Here is a 13,645-nt window from a genome sequence, read left to right as displayed (position 1 = left end):
CATTAAATGTGCACGGAATCCATTTAACTGAAGGTTCCATTCAATTCAGTAAAAGTTCCGGATGGGAACATGGTTATTCCATTCTATATAATGTCACGTGGATATCCACAGTTATCCCTACAAGTGGCTTTGCAGCGTTGAAGTCTTAGACACCTAGGTGAAGAAACTGACAGGTTGTTTTACCAAATTCGACAGATTCAGTTTGGAAAGAAATTGGAAATCCTCGAGATGGGGTCAGATGAAGAAAATGAGCGTCTCGCACATCCCAGCTTTTGGGATCAGCGGTACTCTCAGGCTGAAGGAGACCGGCCAACTCATGAGTGGTTTAGAAATTTCGCAGAACTCGAGTCCTTTCTTAATCAGAGGCTCTTTCAGACCCGAGACCCAGATGCAAACCCACGCATTTTACATTTAGGGTCCGGAGATAGCGTAAGTTCGCTTAAGGAAATGGAAGCTGACATGACTTAAATCAGCTGACGTATTCCACAGGACGTGCCAGTAGGGTTATGGGAAAAGGGGTATAAAAACCAACTCTGCATCGACTTTTCCACGGTGGTTGTGGATCTAATGTCTAAGCGACACGCCAGTATGGAGGGTATCGAATGGAAACACGGCGATGTCCGTCACTTGGATGACATCCCTGAAAAGTCCATAGATGTCGCATTTGATAAGGGGACCTTGGACGCGATGATACACGGTAGTCCCTGGAGCCCCCCTCACGATGTTAAACAGAACACCGGTCAATATATCCGTGAGGTAGGTCTTAAAGTTGCTGGTGTACTGCTCCGAACTACTAATATAACGCAGGTGAATCGAGTCCTCAAGGATGATGGTGTATTCCTCTACGTGACCTATCGTCAACCGCATTTCATAAGGCCTTTACTGAATTGTGAAGGAACCAACTGGGAAATTGATATGGAGGTCCTCGGCGATGGCTCTGGTTTTGGATACCACGGGTTTATTCTGACGAAGCCAAAACCTTAAAGCGAAACATATCTCACCAGTTCTCCAAGATTCGTGAAAGGCATTCAAGGCTCGGGGTCAATACGCCATCATAGCGGCCACGCACCCAAATACGTAAGGAAATAGACCGAGGACGCGCCCCCTTTTCCTTTTTTCTTAAAGGTCTACGCAGAAGAAGCCCTCGGACATTCCAAACTACGGTGCCGTGATGGCATATCTCAACTAGCAGTGATACCAAGTGGTTATATCACTTTGAGATTCACGATATTCCCCTTGGCATACATTCCGCCCCCCATGGGGTTCTTGAGGCCGGTCGAGATACACCTGTCGCAGCCGCAAGACCCATTTGATCTCACGATCGTATCCCCTATATACCTGGTAGACATGTATAGATCATACAAATGGTATCACTTCCTTTTAAATTTCCCTCATGTCACTGACAGACCCTGATGCCGCCATGCCGATATGCCGTTATGTACATCTTAGAAGTTGATTCTCCATGGGCATCCCCCCCCCCCCCCCAAAAAAAAAGAAAAAAGAAAGAAAAAAGAAATTGCGGCTACCACCCGCCGTACTACCACCCGCCGTACCCTATGGCACCTTATCTTTATCCTTTCTAACCCTAAATTTGGACTGTTGAAGTAACCAAGAGCGAGTCGCTAAACCTCTGCGAAATCACAACCAATCAACCGTGGATCTTCCACCCCAAACTCCCATGTCATGTAGGCACGCATCTAAATAATATAGATCTATGGCTCGCCCCAGATTTCGTCCGCTATCTGTCTTACAAGCGATAGCTTTTTCTTCTGGTCGTCTACCGTTAAGGGGTATCCACTCTCATGGGTACTGAAACCGCACTGAGGGCTGATGGAGATTCTCTTCAGAGCCTCCTCGCGGGTTTGGCCGCTTCCCTTCGCCACGAAGTCCGCCGCCCTGTAGATACGATCCTTAGTCTCCTCCTTGTCTTCTAGCTGTCTTAGCTTCGAGCTAATGACGCCAATCACGACATTCTTATCCTTAGGGAGGAACTGCAGAGGCTCAAAGCCGCCTGCACGCTCAGTGTCGTACTCGAGATAAAACGTGTTCACGTTCAGATCCTCGAAAAGCTTCTTCGCGATGATATCGTACGCGCCCTCAGAAAAGTGCCTTCCGCCGATGAAGTTACCTCGACACAGATGGATACCTGAGTGGAAATCTGCCGGCAAGCCGGCTAGGGAGTCATTGTATAGTTTGATGTAGGCGTCGAGAAGGTCCTCCCATGTTCCTATGTTGTCCTTGTCTTCCTCCCAGCCTTTTCGGAAATCCGTAGAGCAGAAGTCTGCTTTTTCGTTAGATACATGCTAAAGAGATTATGTTGCGAAATATAATAAAATCAACTCACACGCCATGCCAGGGTCATCGAACTGGACGTTCCGTAGACCGGCCTCGTATAGCAATTGTAGTTCGGCATGGTAAACCTTAGAAACGTCTGCAAAATACTCGGTGTCGTTGGCATAAGCTTCCGGGGTGTATGCCCTCCCTTGCTTGTACCTCATGTGGAACCAGGAGGGTGCGATCATGGTAAGTTTGATATTACCCCATTCGCTCTTGGGAACGAACGCCTGGACTTCCTGAAGTTCAGAGAGGTTTGAAACTGCCTTGCTAGGATTGTGTGATAACTTGCTTCCGGCAATAACAGACTCTCCAGGCATGACCTTCCTACCTGTCTCGATCAGACTAACAACATCCGGGTGGTACAGCCTGAACATGCTTGCATCGGCATCTTGGAGACGAATTGTACCCTCGATTTCGTCCCAGAAGAGGCCCCAAAACCGGGTACGGTTGTATTCACCCGAGTTGACAGCCTTCAAGCCTAAGTCCTGCTGCAGTTTAACTACGTCGCCAATGGCCTTCTTCTCAACTGCCGGCAGCCCTGCCTCCTCTGCGGAGATACCCTTGTCGCGGATGGTTTCACGCACTTTTAGTAATTCTTCGGGTCGCAGTAGCGAACCTAAATGCTCGGCACGAAACGGGGGAGGGGCCATTTTTGAGGCGATATAAATGTAGAAAAGGTTCGGGTACTTTGATAACTTCCCTCTAGGTTTTTAGTCCTAAACTTATTACGTACGAGAGAGGCGAGGAGAGAATCAAAGACCGACCACATCGGCAGATGAGCGACAAGACACAAATATGACTGTTACTTTAATTCACTCAAAGAGAGGGTCGGTTGCACAAGTCCTTTTGTATACAGAGCTGAAGAGGGGAAGAAAAAAAACTATAATCTCTAAAGATGTAAGCAAAGCGCTTCGGGCCGCTAGTCTATCATTAACACATATAGTAATCCTCCTAACATTCCTAGAGCGGGATGAGGTGCGGAGAAGGACGTAAGACGAAGTGGCGAAACCTGTGCCCTTTGCGTGAACAAACCAACCGAATATGCAGACCAAGGAAAGCGGAAATAGAAACGGCCGACACTACGAGGACGGTTACTAGCTAGAATCGTTCTGGTAGGACAGCAAGCGTCAGATTTATCCACTGTCGCATAGCCGCCGGGACCGAGCTAATATATTAGTCGGCTTCTAACTGCTGTTAGCTCAGATTAAACCGGCGGTCAGCGGCAGTTGAGTATTGAGGGACAGTGGGATTCAAAATCCAGCTGCGTAGAATCACTAACAAGATCTTACGATAGGAGATATTTGATAAGAGAGAGATGTAGGAATCGTTGGAGTATTCTCGTTATGTCGCATCACAGGATGTCATGAATCTGGGGTTAAAGTGACGTCTAGGGTTATGCGAGCTGAGTAACCTAATGCTACACGAACACAGATTAGGTAAAAAGTACTTGGGAAAAGGAAGAAAGCCAGAAATTCAAGGACAAGAAAGCTTTGAAAAAAATATTAAAGGGTAAAATATTGGAAGCTGGGAAGAGCAAAAGATAAAAGGGGGTAAAACTGAGGTAGAACGAAACGACAGAACGACTGTGATCAAAACTGCGTTTCGAAGATATAAAAAGTAGATACGATAAGACATAATCTCAAGCCATGTTATTGAACATTTCACTGCAGAACCATAATAAGGGAAGCTATAACCACTCAGCACATTGAGCAAGTTACCCAGAATTTGATCGACAACAGGAGAGATAGTATTAAGTGCACGTAAATCTACCACTTTAATACTAGAACGAAAATGAGGCACCCCGGCCCCAAACGGTTAATTCACATCGACACAGGAAATACTAGGCAGCGACCAAGACTTTGTAAAATATCGACAAGCTGTCATGAACATATATGGTATAAAGTTAAGCTTACCGAAGCTATGCTAACACGTCCCCACGCTTGCTTTCCAATGAAACATTACATATTAAAAAAAGACCTTTTTCTTTCTCCTCCCATTCCAACTATATTACATATTTCCGTGCTTCAAACCCCTTACAGGAGGGCGAAGAAGGCACCGGCAACGGCGAGAGCGACACCGCTGCCAACCTTAGCGGCACCGGCGGTAGCGATCGGGGGCTGACCAGGGATGGTCGGGTAGCCGGAAGGACCGGGGTTGACGGGGCTGGCGCTAGGCACGAAAGTGCTCAGAGTCTGGGGAGACGTAGGGCCAGCGGGATTGCTTGGGGTGCCGACAGGACCGGTAGGGTAAGGAGGGATGACGCTCGACGCAGGGCCGGAGGGGGCACCACCGGTAGGGAATACAGGGCCGTTGGGAGCGCTGCTGGGAGTAGCAATGGGCGCAGTGGCGTTACCACCGGTGGGGTAAGATCCGGGGGGCTTGTTGCCGGGGACGGTGACGGAGCTGCCAGGAGTGCCGGCAGGGCCGGTTACAGAGGGGATGCTAGCAGGCTGCGAGGGAGATCCGCTAGGGTAGCTAGAGGCAGGGATGCTGGCAGGAGTAGTACTGGGAACAGCCTTGCCACCGGTAGGGAAAGGGGCAGTAGGAAGGTTGGTAGGAGGGACGAAAGTCGAGGCCTCGGAGCAGGGCTCGAGAGTGATGACAGACTTGGTCACGGTCGTAGGAGGCTTGCTGTGAGTGGGCTTCGGCGGGGGAGCAGTAATAGCCGCAGTCTGGGTAGCGGGGCACACAGTGGTGTAGACAGTAGTCTTGATGAGGGTAGCAGTGGTAGCGTAACCAGCAGGGCAGTTAGGCACGGTAGCAGCGCACTGAGTGACGGTGAAAGTCTGAGTGTTGGTGACAGTGGAAGTCGTGTAGCCGCTAGGAGCGGAGATAGGAGCGGTGGCAGAGGTGACGGAGGCAACACCGGAAGTGATGGAAGCAACGCCAGAGGTGATGGAAGCCACACCAGAGGTGATAGAAGCAACATCAGAGCCGGGGAGAGTAGGGTAACCAGGGATAATACCAGTAGCAGACTCAGAGCCCGATCCAGAGGCAGATCCAGAGGCAGAGCCGGAACCGGAAGCTGAGGCAGATCCAGTGGCAGTAGCAGAGCCGGAGCCAGAACCAGAGCCCGTAGCAGTAGCAGATTCAGAAGCGGAGCCGGAACCAGTTGCGGTAACAGAGCCAGAAGCAGATCCGGAGCCAGAGCCGGTGGCGGTGATAGAACCGGAGGCTGAGCCAGAGTCGGAAGCAGTAACTGAAGCAGAGCCAGTGATGGAAGCGGAGCCGGAGGTGGCGGTAAGAGTCGGGACCGACAGGGTGTACGAAGGGTGCTCGCAGATGGTGGTGGTAGGGTAGCTGAGGAGAGCAGTGGAGATAGTGGGAGCAAGGTGGATGGAGAGGAGGTCCTCAACAGCAACATTGAGCTCGACAGCAGCACCGACGTTCAGGCCATAAGCCTCCTTGGAAAGAGGGCAGGCAGGAGTGGCGCAGAAGAAACCAACATACTCGAGCAAGTTGGCGAAGACAGCGACCTCGAGACCAGCACCAATCTCAGGGAGGTCGAGGATGGGAATAAGGTCGTCAATGTCAACTTCAGCAGCAACACCAAGTTCAACACGGAGACGCAAATCGGCCAACAGCCTTGTGCAGCCAATTCGGACCTCTATGGGCAAAACCTGGACGGACAGTCCAGAGAAAGCAGCATCGAGGATCTTTCCAGAGAAGATGTCGGTCTCGATGATAGCCTCATCTACGAGCTTCAAGTCGATACCAGCAGACAGGTCGATTTCAGTCTCAACACCGATGACGAGATCGAGGGAAACACGGGCCTCAACCTTAAGACCAGGTAGAGGGAGTAAGATAGGAGCGGGAGGAGTGAACAGGTTGACCGCGATCACAGCACCGGCACCAACCTTGATATCGAGATCAAGCTTGGCCTCAATGTCTGTCAGGGACAGGCTAAGGGCGGGGACAACCTTTTCCAGAGAGATACTGGCATTGATGTTACCCTTGGTGTAGCAAGTGTCACAAACAACTTCAACCTCGACATCGGCACCAACACCGGCCAGAGGGGGAACGGCCACACCGGCAATAACACCGGCGGCGAGAGTGGTACCGCTCAGGTCGACACCCAAATCAATGTTGGCGGAGATGGGGTTTCCTAGACCCTTGGAAACGTCCAGGTCGAGGAGATGGCGCTCGGAGACCGGGGCGGTAGCGCTGGCGAGGGCCGCCATCGCCACGGCCGCGGAGCCGTGGGTAGAGAAACGCATTATAGCAAACTTGGCAAACAAACAGCAACTGCTTAAAGAATGGACTGGAATAGTAAATATTCCAAAAAGAGCGACTATGCTGCAAGCACTAAAGAGTGACTATCTTGGCCGAAGCTCGATGGGAGTGGAGGAAGAAGGAAAAGCATTGTAAGAGACGGCATAGGCTCTCTTTTCTATGCCTTCGTCTGAAATTAGCATCAACACATTGGCCAAGGGGAAATACTAGGGAATACTACTATGAGGTAGGGAATACAAAAAACTACATGGGCTGTCATTGCTATCCGGCCTCCCGTGATTTGGTGGTGCTAGGCGATACCAGGCGATGCAGTAAAAAAAAAAAATCGGAGTATTTTTTTGGCCCAGAAGTATGGCGGTCAGTAAGTACTATTGGCCTAATTCAGATCGTCGATTTCTGCCCTAAGTGATAACAGTCCCAATGGTGAGGCTCACCGTGATCATCTCACCTTCTTTGAGCATCTTTGTCTGTGCCATGTGGATCCCCCCAAGATACAGGGCCTATCGACAGGGTTTTTTCACTTTTCTACAGCCTGGCTATGCTCTCTTGTTTGTGGGGTTCTGGCGCGGATGCGCACGGGCGCTATTACGATGCCAGGACCCAAAATACTAGGAGGGAAAGGGGCTAAGTAAGAGTACGTGTGGTAGTACATACATAACGAGAGTCGTATTGGTGAACCCACGTTAGAAAAAGGAGAACAGGAACCTATTACTATGTTAGGTTAGGTACCTAACGTACCTACGGTTTATTATAATGTACAATACTTCCTCCATCTTCTACAAATGGGTTGCTACGCAAGTATATCAGATTTGAGATTTGATTTGACGGTCCAAAGCATATTTGTCAATCAAAGTAGCATATTATTAAAAAGGTTACTTACCTACCCTAAGGTATGATCTACCTAACAGTTAATTCTAGCATTCTACATACTATGTGGTATTCTACATAGTTGGAATATAATATGGCACATAGTCTGATCAACGTTTTCAAGCCGCTAGAGATTCTATTGATTTATTAGTCTATGCTTTTTCCTCTGCTGCCAAACGCTTCTACAGGTCGGAATGACGTGTAGCTACTCGCGTCGTCTTTTCTTCCACTACTACAATTGTACGCGTATGACATATGTCGTGAAGTTAGAGCACTAGAACAGCTGAACAGTAAGCCTTAGAGCGACTGGCAGGCCTCTAAAATGAAGATCAACACAGTCTAGCTTGGCGGTCCAGGGTCCTGCATGGGTAATTAAGGGGGCGCCTAGTCAGGAACCGACTGCAGCGGATGCAGTCACTATCACAACGACAACGATTCATCCCTACAATGCACACTAGCAACTTGACAGGCAGACAGGTAAATGACTTGAGTCCAAAAAGAGAAAGCTTTCCAATCTTTCCAATAGCAGTTGACAATTGGGCAGCCTTATTTCGAAGGTTACTACTCTTGGCTAGCACTACTACGTCGACGACTACCTACACAGTACTTATTACTTCATAAAACCTTATTCTAGTTATTAGTTAAGAAAGGGTACCTCAGGTAACAAACTCCCCCATTCATCCGATGTCAAAGTTAGGCATGGCCCATGCATTCAGTTTAACGCAAGGGTGGTTGCGTCACTCCGAATTTCTTTCGCGGTGTTGCTAACCGATGGAATGAAAGTTGGAGAGTCGGTGATCATTTCTTGATTATTGGAGATTGAGAAGAACATTGCTCCCTAATCCGAGGAATGAACTGCATGATAAATTGATAATTCATCTTGTCATGCAAATTTCAACACGAATCACTCATCAATCGATGATGAGTACTCAAGGTATTATTTATGTACGTACGTACTTCCTCTAGGATTTCCATAATGCAGCATGTCAGCTACAACATCTCTACCGGCTGCACGATAAAATTAGCTGCTCTCTCCGGTCTGCCCTATCGTGTGAGTGTATGGGTGTGTGTACCTAGACCTACTCCAAAAAGAGATCGGATCCATTCCGCTATATGCCCGGGTACACAGGCGTATGTATGCACTCGTAGCAACCCTTGCACTTCTTAACCAAACATAAAATAGCTCTGAAGCCAAAGCTATATACAAACATCACCTTTGTTCTTTCTAATGAGTCTCGAGTGAGACTTCTGACAATAATAGACTCCTCTACTATGAGAGCTTACCATCCGTCCGAGCACACAAGCCCAAGCCATCTGACATGTTTAAATCCGTACCTAGCAACAACTTGATAGACTCAGCGGTCTAGACTTCCCAATGCCCAGGGCTTGACGTTGTACCTTTCTATTTCATGTCTCAGACACTGCATCTAGGTGACGAGCTGTGCAGCCGCATTGCAACCTCATCCCCATAGATCTCGAATCCAAAATTAAATCCCCGCTCTCGACGCCTAACTCACCCTGCCAACCGAAAAGAAATCTGATATTACTACCTAATGTAAAGAATCGTCAGATTTCCTCGCCATTTCTTTGTTGCCTCATACTTACAGGGATATGGCACAAATGCCGAACAACCCGAGCACATATGCCGTTGTTTATTACTGCTTGTGTACCTAACGCGTTTCTGACAGGACTTAAGAACCTAAAATCGTCTCTTCAACTATCGAGCCCGGTAAAGCGTTCAGCGAATTGACCACTAAACCCGTAGTGACATGATGTACCATAATATGAAGGCGAATACGGTATTCTCGAATCCAGTCACCTGACCCAAAAGACGTATTGAACATCAGTCCGTATACACTACCTAGTAGAAGATCCCATTCCGTAGGTCGGTAGATTTCTTTTTTCCCTTTTTTTTCTCTCTTTTTTCTAGGTTTCGGGTCCGATGCATATAGGTAGCGAAATCCGCTTCCGCAGACGACTTATACCGTTGTGGACTTTGGCTACACGTCGGCTTTCCATCTTGGCTTCGTGCTGCTACCAAAACTTTAGCCTCTCACGTAGAGCAAATACTGCACACTACAGATAGCTAGGTAGCTTAGGTACCAGGTACCTAATAGACAAGTCAAACAGAAGTTCCTGATGGATGGTACCAATAGCTTCAATACGAGATTTCCAAACAGATTTCCAATGATATCAAGAATAGCCAAAAATAGCCACTATTAAATTCGACCTAACCAAAATAACTCACTTCGATGCAAGCATCCCGAATTTGGCGAATTTCTAAGTACCGCCCCTTTGACGCGCTTTGTCAAGCCATCGGAATAGTCGTGACTTTTGACATTTTTCCTACGTAGTATATCCAACTAGTATTAGCCCGGCGGCACAGCTCTGACATTCTAGACCTTTGCCCCTTGGAGAACACACACGACAACACCGATAGTTTCGCCTGCTCGCAAGGTGAGCCAAGCCTAGTTCGACGAGCCTGCCTCCGCTGCCAGCCTCCTTGTTGTCGCGTTCGAGAACCTAGTCCACAGCTTCTAAGCCTAGACGGGACCTCTTAATACCTAGCGAGATAACACTACGGGTCGATGGAAGTCTTGGCCTGCGAGTGAATTGCCCACCGCCTATTATATGCTCGACATAGGTACTATGTCCTCATGAGTATCGCTTACAGCTTCGAGCCTCATCTCGTCTCGGCGATGGCATAATCTGCGCGTCCCCTTTGATTTTGAATTTTTGGATGCTTCCACGGTTCATATCCCCCGGATCTTACGACTCTGATGCGTTGTCATGCATAGTAGCTCATTATGCTCCCAAAGCTAACCAATCTGAGAGATTAGAAAGGTTTAGTTCTATTACATCGCAGCATAACGGAGATGGAAATAATCCGGGAGTTAAGAGTTTGCCAAGAAATAACGGAAGATAGAGGCAGGGCGTTATTCAGCGGAAAAGCATTTTCGTTATGTTGACGACGTTGACTTCTATGAAGGTACCTAACCTAACCTAGGTAGTAAACTAACATGCATGATCTATCCCATCTTTCTAAATCACGTCGACTGACTAGTCTATCTCCTTTCATATAGAGCACAAATAATACAACTCGCATGTTGGCTGAGTTAAAGGCTGACGCTCGTATCCTAGAATCCTAGTCTCAGTACGGGATGGATTTCATCCAAAGTCCATTCCCCTCAGTCAATCCGGATAGGGTGAAAGGGGTCATTTCCCACCGCTTGAACTGCATCGATGCAAACATCCGGGCTGTGAGCATCTTCTCTCACGGCATCTACGTCCATCGAATCACCCTCTGAATCCGAGTCGCTGATAGTCAGTGGCTCACTACCTTGTTGTTGTAAATATCTTCCCCCTAGGTACTGGACGCTATCATTTCGGTTGGTCACCAGTTTTCCAAGATATTCGACCTCGCTATCGTCCGCAGATTCTTCTACTTGGTCTCGGATGTCGTCATCGTTATCATTATCGCTCTCAGAGTCCGAGAGCTCGCCGTCTGCATACACGCGATCTTGCTGTTCCAGCCACCTGCGGAGATGCTTGTAGAGCGTTTGGACTACAAGGGGCGGAAAGGCATTGCCGATCTGTCGCATTTGCTTCGGTCGCTGGAAGTTGTAGTTCAGCGGGAACCCTTGTAGTAATGCATATTCTCGAAGCGTAAACGCCCGCTTTCCGCTGTAGTGATAATTACCGACGCCACCGCCACAGGTAATAGTACGAGAAAGTGGTACGTCAGGGTCCCACGGTAATTTGCCTACGAGTTCTTTGAGATTGCGTGGATTATGAAGGGGATCATACAGTGGCGCATCTCGGGGGATCTTTCTTAGAATCTGCCTGACTGTCTTATATGGTCTGGTTCCCAGATCAGGATTTGGATCTTTCGAGTGCGTAGCTGGTGGGAATGGTGGGAGCTCTTCGCCGGGACAGGAGCCGAAGATGATGAGTCGTTGCCGCTGCGAGGCCGCTCCCCATTGAAGTAGATTAGCTACTCTCCATCGCACCGAATAGCCGTACCGAGTGAATCCGTGGATTAGGCCATTAAAATAGTATTCAAATCTCGGGTGGAGGATACCATACGTTTGTTCCACCGTGAATACCCGCGGGCGAAGGGCTTTAACTAGTTCATGACATGCAAATAGTATCGCAATGTTCGCTTCGTCGCCTGCGCCAGGAGTCGTGTGTGCTGGTGACCAATACTGACATGGTGGTGATATATGAAGCACGTCGACATGTTCCGTAGAGGTTCGCCTTGACATGATGAAGTCATACATATCTTGTTCGTGTAAATCTGCCTCTCTAAACTCTTCGCGGTAAGTATTGCAGGCCCCAACTGCGTTGTCACAACTCACCGTGATACGAAAGCCAGAAGCCCTAGCACCACATGATGCTCCTCCGGCTCCGCAAAACATGTCACCAAAGGCATATTGCTGCCCTGGCTTCCTCGGAATCCATTCATCGTGCAGTTTATCATCCTGGTCCTCGAGGCCCTCAACAGCCACTACCATGGTTCTAAGGTCGTTTGGCTGACCCGGGATGAATGAACCGCCTCGAATTTTCCCACCCCGCCAGGCGTTCATCAAATAAGAACTAGGGGTACGGTATCTTTCTTTTAGCACCTTCTCAGGCGTTATACGCGATATCTCGAACTCGATAGGGGGCTTGCCGTTGCATCTCTTCATAGCATCGCTCCAAACTGATCTGCACTTCCAGCGACAAACGAGAACGCCTTTCTCCTCTATCTCCTGGGTATCTTTATAGATCTCATGAGGAAACCGGTGCTCTGGGAAGTTCTTGTTGGTAATGAGAAAATTCCGAGTTCTTTTAACTTTAGCCACGGGTATCTCGATCGCCGCCTGTTTCTCGTCCGATCGGTGGTCATCTTGGTCAATCTCGAGCATGAGGACAAGTTCATTCCGGATTCGTAGTAACTGACCCCTTAAATTTCTTGTGCGCGTAAACGGCAGACCTCGGAGTATGACGCCATTTGTCGTGTTGGTGATAGATTGCACGAGGAGGAATGACGCCTGCCGTAGCTCTGCAACTGCTTCCATTTCGACAAGCCCACCAGGCTTTAGCGTCTGGTACTCATAGTCGTAGCTATCTAGCCGGTGGCAGGGGTCTATTGACTGATTGCGCTTTGCGGGTTTCTCGCGAGGTTTCCGTGGCGCCCTCGCCGTAGAGGCATGATCAAGCACGGTTAGGTCAATTACCTCAATCACCTGAGCAATCTCATCTGATAATAAGGCCTCGTCTTCTTCGGGGTAGTGGGCTTCGCCATTTTTGACCATGTTGCGCGTAGCATCAGATGGCATTTCTCGAAAGCGCCGTTCAATATCAGCTTGGACGCTATCCCGTGGGTCCTCAGCGTCCGATCCTCCCCGGGGGCCTAGCCGTGGAGATCTCCCAGACCCGGGCAATCTAACAACATTTATGTCCATGGTCGATTAAGGGCTGCTATAATCGGGGCGTTAGTAGCTTCATTTATTTGAGTCCGGCGAGTATTTGGTAGCATCGTATTAAACAGTAATATATTTTTAAAGCAATGTAGGATATATGATACCTGGTGCAGAAGAGAGGCGACTTGCTTGTCACCTGTAACTTAGATAGTAGCCTAGTATTACCTGGATGATGGGATGGAATTGTTGCTATTATAATAGAAATGAATGCTAAGTAGTGTTAATGTAGGCTGAAGAGAGAGAAGCGGTAGGTATAGTACCGATACAATAGATAAAGGCAAGTAGTAGGTCCAGGGAGTATGTATGGATAGTAGGTACTTGACATAGAAAGGTCATGGTACAGTAGGCTCTCTCACCTCGAGGGCATATTATATCCGAGATATTTAGTAGAGCGAAAGGAAAAGGCAATGATAGGTTGCTGGCAAATATTTGTTTATTTAGCTTATACTCTCCGATATTCTTGAAGACCCTGGGAGATCATATTGACATACTAGTGATGCTAGGACTTAAAAGGGGGGTATATGGCGTCCTTCGCTGACGTAGGAAGGAACTCAAAAGGAAGTGCTTGGTATTCTAGAATATACAGATTCAAGAAAAGACGTATTGGCTCTAATCATAGTCAAAGTTCCAGTGCGAACAAGGGGCTGCAGTTTGAATGCCGGTGAACAGGTGGATATTTGTAGGTTCACTCACTCGAAGTATCAAAGAATAGAGATATAAGTTGAACCAAAGTAATTAAAAAA

At 48.3% G+C, this 13,645-nt stretch overlaps 3 protein-coding genes across 3 annotated transcripts; 1 reads left to right on the top strand and 2 right to left on the bottom strand.

Annotated features, from left to right (window-relative positions):
• Position 1: 1 nt before the first annotated feature.
• Positions 2-1,198, top strand: F4812DRAFT_353580 (S-adenosyl-L-methionine-dependent methyltransferase). Its single transcript, XM_047931756.1, has 3 exons — positions 2-429; positions 490-756; positions 808-1,198. The coding sequence occupies exons 1-3, from the start codon at positions 229-231 to the stop codon at positions 982-984; spliced, it is 645 nt and encodes a 214-aa protein (XP_047791301.1). The 5' UTR covers positions 2-228; the 3' UTR covers positions 985-1,198.
• Positions 1,199-2,987, bottom strand: F4812DRAFT_470721 (UROD/MetE-like protein; the record flags this gene model as incomplete). Its single annotated transcript, XM_047939013.1, has 2 exons — positions 1,199-2,281; positions 2,345-2,987. 2 exons carry the CDS (start codon positions 2,985-2,987, stop codon positions 1,713-1,715), a joined length of 1,212 nt encoding a protein of 403 aa, XP_047791300.1. The 3' UTR covers positions 1,199-1,712.
• Positions 2,988-10,494: 7,507 nt separating this feature from the next.
• On the bottom strand, positions 10,495-13,277 carry F4812DRAFT_353527 (S-adenosyl-L-methionine-dependent methyltransferase). The gene is made up of 2 exons (XM_047931755.1): positions 13,007-13,277; positions 10,495-12,900 (listed from the first exon to the last, which is right to left on the bottom strand). Exon 2 carries the CDS (start codon positions 12,882-12,884, stop codon positions 10,626-10,628), a length of 2,259 nt encoding a protein of 752 aa, XP_047791299.1. The 5' UTR covers positions 12,885-12,900; positions 13,007-13,277; the 3' UTR covers positions 10,495-10,625.
• Between the last annotated feature and the right edge of the window lie 368 nt (positions 13,278-13,645).

Source organism: Daldinia caldariorum (assembly GCF_022478825.1).
Source record: "Daldinia caldariorum strain CBS 122874 unplaced genomic scaffold F4812scaffold_6, whole genome shotgun sequence".
Lineage (NCBI taxonomy): Eukaryota > Fungi > Ascomycota > Sordariomycetes > Xylariales > Hypoxylaceae > Daldinia > Daldinia caldariorum.
Note: the sequence above shows the minus strand (reverse complement) of the source record. Positions and strands in the feature narration are given on the sequence as shown.